Consider the following 15307-nt stretch of genomic DNA (forward strand, 5'->3'; position numbering starts at 1 on the left):
ACACATTGTCAGGAATAAATCCTCGACAGTTATGAGGCCACATGCAAAAAATTTGAGTTATAAAGCTAGCAAATTACTATAATATTTCTGTAAATCAGGCGCCCAGTGTATCTAATGTTATTCTGATTATCCTTGCTATTGCATAGTTTATACTTGTTATTTTGTGGATGAATTAGCACGGTACTTGGTCTATTTGTCAATTTTGGAGAACATGTATTATGCAGCATATTACTGTCGACATGACTGATATATTGATACAAACAGTACGTTTATGTTGGCGACTAGGCATTTAAATAGATTAGAATGTCAAACATTTGCTCATGAGAATGGAATGGTGTATTATCTATATCTATTATTGTAATGCTGGCCATCTAGATTGAATGAGATGCTAGAAGATGAAATTCTTCCTTCATTTTTGATCCTGTACCTGGAGATGTGATTCTAATTATGCAGCAGTACAATATATTTGTTGTTCATTACCTGGAGACGTTTCCTATGTTAAGATCTGAGGAGTTTTTTTTAGTCCTTTTATGTAACAACATTCATGTAAAACTTTCTTGCTTCTCCTAACTTAAATAAAAGGGCAGTGTTCCTGCCCATCGTTCAAAAAAAAAAAGTAGCTAAGGTTTTACAGCGGTTTGCAATTGTTCTGCTTTGTTGCACAATGTACTTAGGAAAATAAACTTTAGTGATTGTACTAAAGTGCTTTTATTACGAATCTCAGAAGTGGTTATCAGTTGGTATATACATCAGTGTAACAAAACTGCAGGTTAAATGTTACTACATTGCCACAATCACCGTTCACTCTTTTACTTTTAAAATAATTTTATGTAACCTATATTTCAGGGCTCTGACACGCCTCTATTGTTAACTTTTTGTAGAGTTGTCACTTTAACTTATGCTTGTCAGGATAATCGGGTTCTTCAAATTTGTGATGGGACTGGAAACAAGAAGGTGGTTATCCTTGGAACCGGTTGGGCAGGCGCTAGTTTCTTGAGAAATATTGACACCTCTTTGTATGATGTTCATGTTGTATCACCTCGCAACTACTTCACCTTCACTCCTTTGTTGCCGAGCGTGACATGTGGCACAGTTGAAGCACGTAGTAATGTGCTCTAATTGTATGTATCTTATCCAATTAAATGCAAGAGTTAGGTAACTAATGTATGGATATCCTTCTGCAGAGAAATGCTGCATTCCGGTTTTGGGAAGCTGAGTGCTTCAAGATTGATGCAACAAACAAAAAGATCCACTGCAGATCAGATGTCGGGACAAACATTGACGGAAATGGTGAGTTTGTTGTGGATTATGATTACCTGGTTGTCAGTGTTGGAGCTAGACCTAATACTTTCAACACCCCTGGTGTTACTGAAAATTGTCATTTCCTTAAGGTAAGTACCACGTAAAGCCTAATGCAGCAATGGATTGTCCCCTACATTGAATCGATGAACAAAGCTAATCTGCAGGAACGAAATTGTACCGCTTACCACTGGTCCATCAGTATCATCTTATAATCGATGCCAACATTACCTTGGGTAATAATTTTTTTAGGTGCTTTGATGTGCCTGCTGCTTATACATATTCGCTGTCTCACACCAACCATGTCCAAGTGAACGTGGTAGAACCAGGCCTTTTTTTTGGTCAATCAACGTATCCTTTAGCTGTTGCAGTAGGATCGTAGATCCGTATACTTGTTGTGTCTTTTCATCATAATTCGTTCATTCGTTGTATTCTGCTGCTCTGAATTTTCAATTTTGTATGCAACCAAGGTTCATTATAACATGTGTTTAATGATGCAACTGTTTTTTATATGTTTTGTAAATGCTTTTTGATAGAGCCATCACTTTTGTAGGAAGTAGAAGACGCTCAAAAGATCAGGAAGAGTGTCTTGAAATGTTTTGAAAGAGCCTCCCTTCCAAATCTTACTGAGGAAGAGCAGAAGAAGAATCTTCATTTCGTTGTTATTGGTGGTGGCCCTACAGGGGTAGAATTTGCTGCATAGTTGCATGACTTTGTGAATGAAGACTTGGCAAAGTTGTATCCTGATGTAAAGAAGTATGTGAACATTTCAGTAATTGAAGCGGGAGGGCATATCCTTACAATGTAAGACCTTTCAATGTTTTGTGTATAATCCCTTTCATACTCAACTGATCGAAGTTTCTTAGTATACAACCAGTACTACCTGGAAATGCATGGGTATATTGATATTATGGGTCTTTATCTGAAATAAAATTGTATGTCATGGAATTTTCATGTCTACTTTAATCATAACTGGCGCACATGGTTATTATGTATTTATGTGGACCCACCAAATGAAGTGGTTAGATATTTATTTCCCTCTTTCTTTTTTCATAAAGAAAAAAATCTTTCTGAAAATTTGGTATCAATATTTGCTATTTTTATGCAGCATTTCTTATGTTTATACAGTTAATGTAACAAGAGATTTTTAAAAAAAAATCTTGGTATATAAGTTGGATCATAGTGGTGGTGAGCTCTCTCTCTCTCTCTCATATGCTTTATGCTTACTCCACTTGTTGCCTCTTGATATCTTAGATCTACTATGATCTTTTTATAATATCTTTCATGGCTCATACAGGTTCGACAAAAGAATCACCCAATTTGCTGAAAAGAAATTTAAGAGGGACAGTATAGATTTGAAGACAAATTTTAAGGTTGTAAAGGTGTCTGATAAGGATATTACCATGACCAATGCTGCAACTGGAGAGATCACTGTTCCTTATGGTATGGCCGTTTGGTCCACTGGAATTGGAACCCGTCCCATCATTATGGATTTCATGAAGCAAGTTGGTCAGGTATATCTCATTCTCCATCCAGAAGAGAAACATATTTCGTTGTACTCACCTTTTAATAAGTTCAATACCTTTTTTGCAGGCGAATCATCGTGTGGTAGCAACTGATGAGTGGCTTAGGGTTCAAGGGTGTGAGGATATATATGCTCTTGGTGATTGCGCAACTATAGCTCAAAGAAAAGTTACGGTATGTTCGTACTAAATTTCTAAAATACCATGTTATATCACTAACAATCATATAACCACACCATCGGTTATGACACTATTCTGTTTATCAGAATTTGTGCATTATTCATTGCCCGCGCTCTTAATTCAAAGTGACACCTGTGTCTAGCTTGTTCTGGAAGAGATGTCAACTGTGTTTGTGTGTACCGTGTTTAATTTTCAGAATCTGCATGTGCGCTCTACCAAAAATATCTGCTATCTTCACATTCCAAGGGCATGAGAAGAACTTATTAGAAATTTGTTTGTAGCTCTTAGCCTGTAGTTCCTTGCTTCCAGATTTGCACAGTTTAAGTTTTCTTGGTAATACTTTCTGTTGTTAGATGCTTGAATGAACAAGGCCTTTTTAAGCTGGTCTAGCTTGTTAATATCTACTCTGTGGTTAGTGCTAGATATGCCCTTTTGTTAATACTATATTTTCTATCAAATGTATTTCTTGTCGTGTCAGCTAGCACTTGTTTATAATGTTGTTACATATTTAGTGGTCTGTATTAAAATTTTCAGGGAGATGTTGCTGCAATATTTCGAGTAGCAGACAAGGATAACTCCGGCACTTTAACTGTGAAGAAAATAAAATATATTCTTGGAGACATCTATGAGAGATACCCACAGGTGGAGTTATATCTTAAATCCAACCAAATGAAGGGTTTCCATGATCTACTCAAAGATTCAGATGGGAACTCCAAGGAGTCAAAAGAACTGGACATAGAGGAATTAAAAAAGGCCCTTGCTCAAGTGGACTCGCAAGTCAAGATGCTCCCAGCAACAGCTCAGGTAGTTCATGTGTAGCGTTAGAGCTGGGCGACACAACACTACTATCCAGAGAGTGGCAAGATAATTCCTGCTCTGCTATGTGCTAATATTGCATATTCTTATATGAATGCTTGTTGGTGCTTCAGGTTGCAGCACAAGAGGGAATTTATCTAGCGGACTGCTTTAACAGGATGAGGACTTGTGAACAATACCCTGAAGGATCAGAGGTGCTGGGCGTCATCGGTTCAAACCTTTCAGGTTCGTATTCCATGCTGTGATATGCTTCCGCAAGAGGGAACAACTCTTGCATTGTTATAAATTACTCCATCATGTCCAAAAAATACATGCAGTTTTACTTCAAAAAAAAATACATGCAGTTTTGCCCTACTTGATGTGCATATGACATTTAATTATTACCATAATATGCTATTAGTAAGGATGCATAAATAGATGTGAATTCCGTTAGCATGGCTATGATTGATCATTCAGAACCAGTAGTCACTAATTTTTATCGTTTGCTGTACAGGTACAGACATTTTGGCCAATTCGCTCCACTGGGTGGAGAGCAAACAGCTGCGCAATTGCCAGGCGATTGGGTACATGTTGGCCACAGCACTCAATGGCTGTAGTATTCTGTTTATGCAAGGTATTGATCTCACTCTTCCGTATGCTTTCCTTCTTGCACTTCATCTTGGCACAGATGTACTATGCTCGTCATATATGACTGGATACTTGTTTTGATAGTCGTTTGCTCTTATTGAATACAGCAAACAATTCAGCTGGCGCACAAGGATGCTAGTCGTATCTGATTGGGGGAAGCGGATCATCTTTGGAAGGGACTCCAGCAGCCTATGAATTCAAGTCGCCCAATTTTGTAGTTCAACTCCTACATTATTCCTTATGTACTATTCTACTGCTCCACTATTTTCGAAGCTCAATTCTTTCCATAGCTTAGCAAGGATTCCGTACCAATTTTTTTTCTCAAATACGCAGGAGAGCTACATATCTTTATATTTAGAAAAAAAAAACCCCAAACGGATCTTACATAGTGACCAATACAAGTCATGTTATAAGGGTTCCGGATATAAACTTATACAATAAAAGACACAACTAGAGAGGCTAGACAACAATGTCAGCTAGATGACCGATCCGAAACTACGTAAGCGCTACAAGAGAATGGACAGATTATTTGCTTCGGCGGCACACCAAGTGTTTACGTCCTCCCATATAAAGGCTATTAGTGAGTCAGTAGAGACGCATTAATTGTTGAAAATTATGTCATTACGCGAAAGCCAAATGTGCCCGCAGGTTAGGAGAATTAGGGAATCCAATCCTTTCCGATAGTTTCTTCTTGCGCACTCCCGAAGCTCGGTCCACCAAAGCAGAATAGAGCTGTCCTGAGTAGGAGCTTGTACACCCACTACCCAGCACCATATTTCCCAAGCCAGGTTGCAATGTAGGAGAAGGTGATCGGTTGTTTCAGGAAGCTGAGAGCAGCGCGTGCATGCCTCATCAGGCTGCAGTCTGTGCCTTCTCCTTCGAGTCGCAGTCCAGAGACAATCATGGACCATCAAACACCCAAAGAATTTAATCTTCAAGGGTGCCCACGCCCTCCACAATAGTCGAGCTCCTTCCAAATGGATTGCTCCCTGGAACATGAGCTGATATGCCGAAGAAGCCGAGTACACACCGGTTGAGGTCCAACACCAAATCATATGATCCTCCTCATTCCCCAGATGCAAGTATTGGCCAAGTGCTGAAATGGAAAGGGGGCCAGTAATATCTCGAACCTAATTTCGATTCAGCAAACCCGCCCTGACCGTTCTGCACCTTGAGTTCTGAGGCACGCAAGCAAAAAGGTCCGGCGCCATCAAGCGAATAGAGTGGCCCCCAATTCAAGCATCGGTCCAGAAGAACGTTCTGCACCTTGAGTTTTGAGCCAGGCAAGCAAAAAGGTCCGACGCCATCAAGCGAATAGAGCGGCCCCCAATCCAAGCATCGGTCTAGAAGAAGATGCAATGCGAAATTCAACCAGTGTTACAACCAGGATGAAAACGAAGTATATCAAAGTTTACTTCTCTATGATGTATGATGGGATGTTGCCAAACAGTTGCCGCATGCCGGGGTCATCATAGCAAATGAAGATGCAAGGTTCCGTCACCTCCATGATGACATTGTTGGGATGTTCACTGGTAAGTCACACCAAGCCATAACGCGGAGGACAGAGAGGTCAGCCCAATCCGTTAAGACTATGTCATCCTCAAGCTTCTCGACCCAGTAGTGATGACCGAGAAGGTGTTGAGCCGTGTTGAAAGACCAGGCACTTAATGGTTCGGTTCATATACTGTTTCGGTTTATTCTGGTTCATATACTATTCTGTTCTGCTTCTATTTGCATTTCGCACTTCTGCAGTTCTATTGGCCATAGAATCCCAGGAATATCTTCCCCCACCGTGTCTTATCAACTTTGCTGCTTATAAAATAGTTATTGTTTCATTCTACTTCACTGTAAATTTTATGTAAATCAGCAGCCGTCACTTGAGAGTGGAGAATGGAAACAATTTCGTAGGCATAAAACCAATCACATGCGCTAGGACTAGAGAAATGCTGTTTCAAATTGGGCAACACAGAAGAAGCCATAAAACCAATCATGGCGTACACCTGGAGCAGATGCTCAAGTTCAATCTGTCGTTCACCTCCTTAAGCTCCAGTCCCTCTGGAGAAACAACTTATTTTTGGTTTTGCTTCTACCTGACCCAGTGACCCCAGGCATGAGGCCTTCCTGTCGCATAGGCTTATCTCAGAGCAAGTCGTCCTGGTTGGGCTTGGGCGATGTGAGCAGCGCGGCGTAGAGGCGCAGCTTCTCCTCCCCGAGCGACGAGCACCGCGACAGGGGCCGTCGCGGGCGGATGAAGGACAGCGACGCGAGCGTCTTGCGGTGCTTGTACCGGCGCCACGCAAGCTGCACCGCCACGGCCGCCCAGGTGCGCCACCCGGGCGAGTAGTATCGCGCGCTGCGCCGCACCTTCTCTTTGGTGAAGGTGTACCGGAAGTGCTGCGTCACGTACTTGACGTCCGCCGCGTCCAGCCCGAACGCCTCCGTGCTCTCCAGTATCGCCAGCGTCGACGACGACGCCGGCAGCCGCTCCAGGAACGGCCGGCGCAGGCACCACGACAGCAGCTCGTCGCCACTGAAGTTGCCCGGCCCCAGCATGCAGCAGCTCATGGCTCCATTGCGGAGCACCTGGCTGCTCTGCAGGTGGCCACGAACGATGAACAGCATCCTCTGCACCGGGTCACCTTCTCTGACGATCTAAGGAAACAGCGATCACTTTTGTTAGTGCCGTGCCATTGTGCATTTCCAATGGAAATCAAGTTTTTTCGTGTGCTTACGACTTCTCCTTTGGGAAATATGAGGGACTTGACCCTGTCGCAGATGTTCTCGAGCACCAGATCGTCCATGTGCTGGAACAGCGGCACCTGCAGTTTGTGCAACAGTTCAAGACGAGCGCATCGTGCACCAACAGGCCCAAAAACAGGAGGACCGACACGACTCCGCGAAGTTGTGTTGACGTACCTGGCGGACGAGGTCGAGGCAGAGGTGGTACTTGATGTCCCTGCGGAGCCCCTCGGGCAGGTCCCGGATGATGCGGCACTCGTCCACGCCGCGCGTGGCCGCCCACCGCTGCCGCTCGTACTGCCTCACCCGCTGCCGGATGCTCCGCGGCAGGTTCTTGCGCTTCATCCAAAGCTCCATGCCCCGCAGCCTCGTGTGCATCGCCTGATTCTTGGACGTCGTCGCGTTCAGGAACACCTTCCATTCATATGCCGTTCGCATCATCAGTCAAGACGATCGCATTGCAAGTACAAGCCATACATTCCGGACATTTTGACTGGCCCTTGGTTACCTTGATGTTTCCTATGAGCATAGTCACGAGAATTAGTCCGCCGGTGATGGTGATGATGTTGAACACAATCTCCAGCCACTCCGTTGTGCTCTCCAAATTCCCAAACGTGCTGAGCAGCAGCAGTGACAGAATCAGATGGGCAGTAACCAAGTAAGTTACTCAACCATAACACGCACTCAGTTAGAAACAGGTACTGATCTGCAACTTGCATTTCACCTGAGAGTCATTAACCCCCAGAAGATGGGGAGCAGAATCCTCTCGAGCCTGCTCGGGTTGGCCACCAGCATGACGGTCCACTTGTAAGCCCCGTACTGGTAGTTGTCGCCGCTGTCGAGGCAAGTGCCCCTGGCGCTGGCGTTGCCGGCCCAGGCGAGCCTGTCCGCGTCAAGGCCGCGCGCGGTGGCGCCGTAGTAGAGCGGCTCCGGGCACGCCAGCGCCCACGGTGCGCACCCGTTCCCGGCCTGGGCGCACTGCTCCCTGAGGCACTTGGTTGACCGCTGCACGCCGAGCAAGTACCAGCACGCGCCCACCGCCTGCATGCAAGAATGGCACGTCTTAGCTGTCTCAGAATTAAACTCGCGCACAAGAAACCATGTGCAGCGTGCAGGCGTCGTTCGTGTGCCGAGGCCGTTCGTGGTAAAGAACTCGTGCGCGCACGGCAAAGTACTTGGTCAGCTTTGCTTGCCTTGTTAGGTTCGGGCTGGGGTCTACTGCATTGAACAATTAAAATGATGGTACTGAGCTTCACGACCCGACAAGTTCACCTAAAAGTCTAAGCAGTTGCACTTCAACAGATGCAATGAAGGAAGGAGATGCGGGGACTCACATGAGCGGCGACGAAGTAGGCCATGAGATTGAGCGCGATCCCCCACCAGATGGTGCCGAAGATGTAGCCGGAGACGTTCTGAATCCGGCGCAGGAAGCGGACCGAGTGGTAGATCTTGGGCAGGTACTCGAACAGGAACGACACCAGCAGCACGGTCATGACGGCGGTGGTCGATCCGGCGCGTATCATCGCCGGCGCTGCCACCCAAACGACCACCTGCGTGCGAAAATCACGGCGTATGTATTTGCTTGACATGGTTCACTGAAAGCAAATCAAAGCAGGAACATGTATTATCGGAGTACAAAAATCGAAGAAAACCAACTGACGGGGAAAATGAAAAATATCGGTCATTGCATCCACAGGTTCCCTGTGGGGTAGGAGGATTACAAAAACTGTCTGGACCTTACTGGAAAGAACTTGTAATTCTGCATTGATTGATGGAACACATTGTTGGTTCGCTTGGTGATACTATGATGCAACGGCTCGCATCGATGGCTGAAAGGGAAGGGGTCCAATCTGCAAAGCGCACGATGCAGGCTGCTACTGAATTGCACTAGCATCATGGTCCCATGCAGAGCGCCAGAACGTAGGCTCGGTCCAGTAGGGCGTAGGCTGTGGTGGTGGTACGTGCCTGCTACTCGGCACAGCGGATCACATGCACCTATTTGCTCGGCACAATGTGATGGGGAAATGCAATGCCGCGGCATACGGCCACGCCATGGAAGTATGGTGTACGAGGGACTAATGGAAGATGACAACGTCGAAGGCTCCAAATTCTCCGTTGTTCCAAATGGTTTTGGACAAACACACTCCAACATGTCACTATGGACCATGGCTAAATTGTTCCTGTGCACCGATTCAGGGGGGAGGGTGGCGGGGGGATTGTTTCTGGGACCAACATTATTTTTTACCGAACAACCAGACGAAACATCTCGAAGAACACGTTGAAACCAATCATGCACGGACATGGAGTAACCACGCACCTGCATCACCGGTAGAATGACGAAGGAGTCCAAGAGGATCCCCTTCGTGGACCTCGCCTGTGCCGGCATGGCGGCGCCGCCGCCGCCGCTCCCCTGTTGCGCCGCCTCCTCGTCCAAGCCGCCCTCCCGCCTCGGCGCGCGCGCGTCCCGGAGCCGCAGCAGCAGGTTCCAGGCGTGCATGGCGTCGACCGTGCACCGGAGCGCGGTGACCGCAGCCGCGAACCAGCCGTCGAGGAAGACGCACATGAGCGGCGCGCTGACGGACACGGCGTACAGGAAGAGCGGGTCGACCATGAGCCCCGCCGCGCAGGCGAGCAGGTACGCGCGGTGCCACTCCCGCGCCCACCTTGCCCGCGGGTCCAGCGCTGCCGCCCACGCCCCGCGCCGGCTCTTGCCTCCCCGCGTCGTCATCGTCGGCGGCGCCCCATGAGGGGGCGACGAAGCCGCGGAGGAGGTGGACACAGACGAGTGCGCCCAGAGCTCGGCTGGCATGACCGATCGATGCCGCGGGCCTTCTAGCTACTGGCCTGCGCGAGGTCAGGTGTGAGGCTCTGGCATGTGGGTGATGGAGCAAGGAGGAGGACAGCATCCGCGGGACTCTAACACGAGACGGACGCGTATATAGCGATCTAGCCTGCAAGAGCGTACGTACCTATCTCTCCACTTCTCATCGTGCCCGCGCGTGCGTACGTGCCAAAAAAAAATATCAACAAAGCATTCTAATCCAAATTTGGAAATGCGAGTTCGGTGACGGAATCGACCTGACCACCGCTTGTCGCCACGCGCGTGTGCTCTACTGCTTAGTGAAAGTTCTTGCGTCTTTCGGCGACCGGCGTCAGCTTCACACAGAGAAAATGTGCGGCGGACGAGGGAAATGAACGGAGCCAGCGTATCACTTGGATGCAAAGTTGCTAGCGTTAGGGCGCTTCAATTCACAAGTGACAAGGTGGCCACATCACGCTCTATCTATGCGTCAATCATTTTATCTTCATGAATGCCGGCTTCATATCGATGCCGATCGGCAGGGTGGTGGTCCTGTCCTGTGCGTCTGCCTGCTGCTATTTGGACTAGCTAGCGTCGTAACTATTGCACTGTTTCGATACGCGATCAGGTATTCTTGCATCCAAGCTGCAGTGGCTTCTGTTGCGGAGAAAAACAACTCTGTTTCGTATGACTGTGACTCTGGTCAGATATAAACAGTCACTGTTTATTGACCAGTGTCACAGTCAGATGATAACGTTTGAGTGCTACATATTGTTCAGAGTCTTATACATTCAACTTAGGGGTTCGCTTCGCTCGCTTCAGATGCACTGCTGCTGACTGTGTCGCGTTCTATTTGGCCAGCACGAAATGTGCCAGTTAAGTTGATTACTATCAAAATTGTCTGAGCCAAAAAAAAGAAAAGAAAAAGAAAAGCTTGCAACAGACGGCGGGCCGTAAAGCACTCAAACGTTAGATGGGCTTAATTGTCCCGCAATACCTCGTTTCCAGACCAAAATGCAAAATGCGGCCCCGAATCCCTTATCATCGTGGGCTCGCTCGTTTATCAGGTTCGTTGCCGCGAACTTTTTTTATTTTTTATTTTTTAATATCTGAAATTTGCAAATATATACATCCATTTTCAAAATTGCAAATCCATATTCATGTTGACCGTTTAAAATGTGACAGAACCTAAACGGGTGACATGTCTATGTGGGCCGCCAGCGTGGACATGCCTCAGTACCTGTCGCAACATGTATGTCCTCGAAATCGTCGAACATTGTATGTGGTTTATGGAGCAAAGTATGTTAGCACCAATTGTGAATGTGAACTTTATGAAGTACATAATAAATTTTGGATAGAGATATCTGCCTCTCTGATATGGGTGTGAGATGAGGACACACCGACACCTGTGTAAGACGGCGCTCCGGAGGAGTTACCACCATAGTGCTCAACGACACCAGCCCAAGAGGGCCCGGAGGAGCTACCGTCGTAGTGCTCAGCGTACGTCAGATGTAGGGGCGGGGGAGGCCAAGCCATGAACGTCGCTAATGGGTGAGGACTTGGAACAATGACGAGTTATTACACAAGGTACGGTGCATGAATGAAGATTGAAAATAATAAATCAAAAAATTTACCTGTGCACATGAGATGGCATGATGCGGGACAGGGGAGGGGTGCGAAGGGGTTAGGGGAACTGTTGGTACAAACCAAATTGGTGCATCACCTGATGTTGTGTGTAATCCTCGACCTGATGGCTATCCTCGACTCATCACCAAATTAGATCCGCTAACATTGCTCTAATATATCACTAAATCCTATATATGATGCCTAACCTATAGGGCCCATGCATGATAAAAGTCACCTTCTTTTATATATTTAGGTCTTTCTATTTGTTAAGTGCTTACGGCCAATTTATTTTCTAGTCACCAGCCTAGACCCTTGGATTAGTTAGATGTTTATCCAAAGGGCTAGGATGGTGATTGAAAAATAAGTTTGTTTCATGAACTTTTGAAAAATAGCAAAACCAGAATGACTATATTTCTAGTGCTTAGACCCGTCTTTTTTAAATAACCATCCAAGCCCTTGAATAAAATTCAACCATCTCAACCCGAATAGTTGGATGTTAATTCAAGAGACTAATATGATGATTGAAAAAAATAAGTTGATTCGAAGCGCTTGAAAAATAGAAAGCTGTTCTGAGGACCGTACCGAGGCAGAAAATTACTCAAGAGCCAATTAGACGTCGTAGCTAGATGGTCATCCAAACTCTGGTGTAACCTTGGTGATTTGGCAACCCTAGCAGTACATGGAAGAAATGAATAACACACGCACAGAATGAGACATGAGGCACAACTGATGGGAACATTTTCATGCCATATCTGTTGCAGTGATAGAGTGACAGATCACTCGGAATACAGGGAAAGTGGCACAGCCAACCTTAGCATGCATGTTTGGCTTTGTGTGGGCGTGAACATAAGAGAAACCTCCTAGCTTATTCATAGTCATAGCACGATCGATCGTGGTACGCAGGGCGAGAGCAAAGTGATTGATGATCAAGCGGAGGTCGCAGCAAGGCAGACCCACTGACCGACGAAGACCTTCTCGCAGTTGATGTTGGGGTTGAAGCCGAGGAACTGCTCCTGGGTCAGCCCCGCGTCCTGCGCCACGGAGAAGCACGTCTCGGTCACCTGCACCCCGTGCACCTTGCTGCAGGCCAGCGACGGCACCGTCGTCGCGTCCGCCACCACGTAAGCTGCAAGAAAATTTTGCACGCATGCACGCTCTCCAAGAGTCAGACTCCACGCAGATGCATGCGGACTGGATCTATGGAGCTCATCGGCGTCGTAACGTATATATGCTACACGTACGTACCTCCGAACGCGTCGCGGTGCACGGTGAGCCTGGCGTCGGCGGCGAGGGCGACCGCCACCAGGAGAGACGCGATCAGAAGTGCGGCGGCGCCGTGGTTCGCCATTGCAAATGCTGCGGCGCCGTGGAGATCGATGCTAGGGATGTGAAATCAGATCGATAGATATGTGTAGCTTTTGCGCTTTGGTGTTGCAACGAGGTTTCGTTCGCCGCTTCTTATAGTGTGGCGAGTGCAGAAGTTGGTAAAATGCACGCGACAAAAAGAAGCCCCGTGGCCTTCTTATGGACATGTCTTTGTTGCACATTTGCAAGCCGGCATATCTCTAGCAATTTGGCCCGGGACCAAGTGAAACATAAGTTTTTTTTACCGTAATTTGGAATGTTTATGATTCATAAATAAGCCCGGCATATCTCTAGCAATCCGGGAGTTTATGATTCCAATGCAACTAATTTGGAATGTTCTATTATCCATACAGTTGGATTTTGACCGAGCAACGATTTTAGTTATCTTTGCCTTGTTTCCTACGGATGCATATATAAGAAGATTTAGCGAGGCTTGTGAGAAGTATTCAGAGGTGAGTCGTGGTTAATATTATCCTCTCTCTGATTAATAAACAAGAGTGTTTGGATTAGATGATCTGTAAAACATATTTTGATAACTAGTTTCTATTATGTTTCATTTGTTTCTCCACTAAAGAACGGTGGCATCTCGTTTTTGTCATACGCGCATTATTGTAAACCTTAGTGGATGCTCTCTTGTTCTTGTTTTCCTTTTTTCTCCCCTTTTCATTTTTTGCGCATCTTACTCATTTTTTTGTAATTCCTGCTCTTACTTATTAATATAAAGCCGGCAAAGTCGGATCTTTTAAAAAAGAAATGTGTATTTTACATTTTTGCTTTTAATGGTTCAAAAAAAATTAGAGAGAGAACGTGGTCATTTTATTGATTAACACAAAAAGGTACAATATAAGGGTCTAAAGGCTCCAAGAGCCAAACATGACAACCACTATGTAGAGAAAGAGCGGTCCTAGCAAGCGGGTGCGCTTCTTTGTTTGAAATTCTTCCTTCACGAACAAAAAAGATTTCCTAGAAAGAGGACCGCCATATTTCAATCTCCCTCGGGATAGAGCTATACTGGCAATAGCTTCCTTCATTAATGTCACACACCATATTGGCTGCATCGGACGCGATGTGAAGCTTTCTAACATTCAAGTCCAGCGTGAGAGATAAGGCCTCGCGGCATGCTATTGCCTCCAAGGTAGCTAGGTTGCTTATGCCTGTAAATACTACAGCTGAGTAGCACAAGTAGACACCAGAAGAGTCACAATAGATAGTAGTTGCCGCTCCTTGTTTGTCGCTATTGCAACATCTATATTGATCTTCGTTGCTCCCGCTGGTGGAGGCAACCATTTGGGCACATGTATCTGGCATTTCACCATTGAATTCTACTGTGTTTTTTCCTGAAGAATCTCTAGGCCTGACATGAAATTTGTAAGTACCCAAACACCGAGAGAGGGCTCTGAAAAATCGCTTCATGTATTGCCTTTCTCCGCGCTGTCTAGATTGCCCATTACGTGACTAGGATAGTGGTGAATTCCCGATGGCTTATCATCTTCAAAAGATGAAAGAGTCATTCCTTCCCGTCCGGACAATTGCGATTGTAAAGGTGTTCTGTCAATTCTTCATCCATGAGCGCCCAGGCACATCTAGCCATGGTGCAATCAATGAGTGCCACCAAAAATCCTCGGACGCATGACATATGGAGCAAGCACTCGTCGTGGCTATCTTCCTGTGATTAAGGACCATTCGGGTGGGTATAGAATTGTGTGCAAGCCTCCACGCAAACACCCGAATTTTGGATGGCACCTTAGTCTTCCATAGCCTGCTCCATGATTTCTCAGAATGTGTTATTGTGCTCGGTCGTCCATCCAACCAGTCCTCATGAATCTTTTTTGTCTTGGCCAACATTCTATAAGCCGGTCGAACTATGAATACCATAGATTTCTCATGGTACCATGCCCAGAAATCATCAAGATTGGATGTGCATAAAGGGATGGCCTGGATAACCTCTATTGTCCATCGGCAAAAAATGAGTTCGTAGTTTCTTTTCATCCCAGCTGAATGTCATGGTATCAATTAGTTCAACAACTCGTACTGGCGACTCATTGGAGATTGTCATATATGGCTTAAGTCTCGCATCTCTTGGGATCCAATTCTATCTCCAAATAAATGTATCTTTACCGTTCTTGATTCTTTGAATTAAACCCAGCTTTAAAATGTCTCTCCCCTCAGTTATAGATCGCCACACCTGAGATGGTCGAGAGCCTAGTTGAGCTTGCATAATGTCCTTCTAAGGAAAATACACTGATTTAAGAATACGGGCGCTGAGCATCTCCAGGTTTTGTAAGATGCGCGATTCCTAGCGGGCTAGAAGTGCCGGATTGAACAACTCAAT

At 46.1% G+C, this 15307-nt stretch overlaps 2 protein-coding genes and 1 pseudogene across 2 annotated transcripts; 1 reads left to right on the plus strand and 2 right to left on the minus strand.

The window, feature by feature from the left end:
• Positions 1 to 239: 239 nt before the first annotated feature.
• On the plus strand, positions 240 to 4640 carry LOC133885287 (external alternative NAD(P)H-ubiquinone oxidoreductase B3, mitochondrial-like; annotated as a pseudogene).
• A 1741-nt stretch (positions 4641 to 6381) lies between these two features.
• LOC133922064 (cyclic nucleotide-gated ion channel 4-like) lies at positions 6382 to 10169 on the minus strand. Its single transcript, XM_062367226.1, has 7 exons — positions 9502 to 10169; positions 8519 to 8734; positions 7909 to 8225; positions 7693 to 7801; positions 7362 to 7598; positions 7178 to 7264; positions 6382 to 7097 (listed from the first exon to the last, which is right to left on the minus strand). Exons 1-7 carry the CDS (start codon positions 9991 to 9993, stop codon positions 6585 to 6587), a joined length of 1971 nt encoding a protein of 656 aa, XP_062223210.1. The 5' UTR covers positions 9994 to 10169; the 3' UTR covers positions 6382 to 6584.
• A 2367-nt stretch (positions 10170 to 12536) lies between these two features.
• Positions 12537 to 12958, minus strand: LOC133922073 (uncharacterized). The gene is made up of 2 exons (XM_062367238.1): positions 12856 to 12958; positions 12537 to 12736 (listed from the first exon to the last, which is right to left on the minus strand). Exons 1-2 carry the CDS (start codon positions 12956 to 12958, stop codon positions 12537 to 12539), a joined length of 303 nt encoding a protein of 100 aa, XP_062223222.1.
• Positions 12959 to 15307: the final 2349 nt, after the last annotated feature.

This window comes from Phragmites australis, chromosome 1 (genome assembly GCF_958298935.1).
Source record: "Phragmites australis chromosome 1, lpPhrAust1.1, whole genome shotgun sequence".
Lineage (NCBI taxonomy): Eukaryota > Viridiplantae > Streptophyta > Magnoliopsida > Poales > Poaceae > Phragmites > Phragmites australis.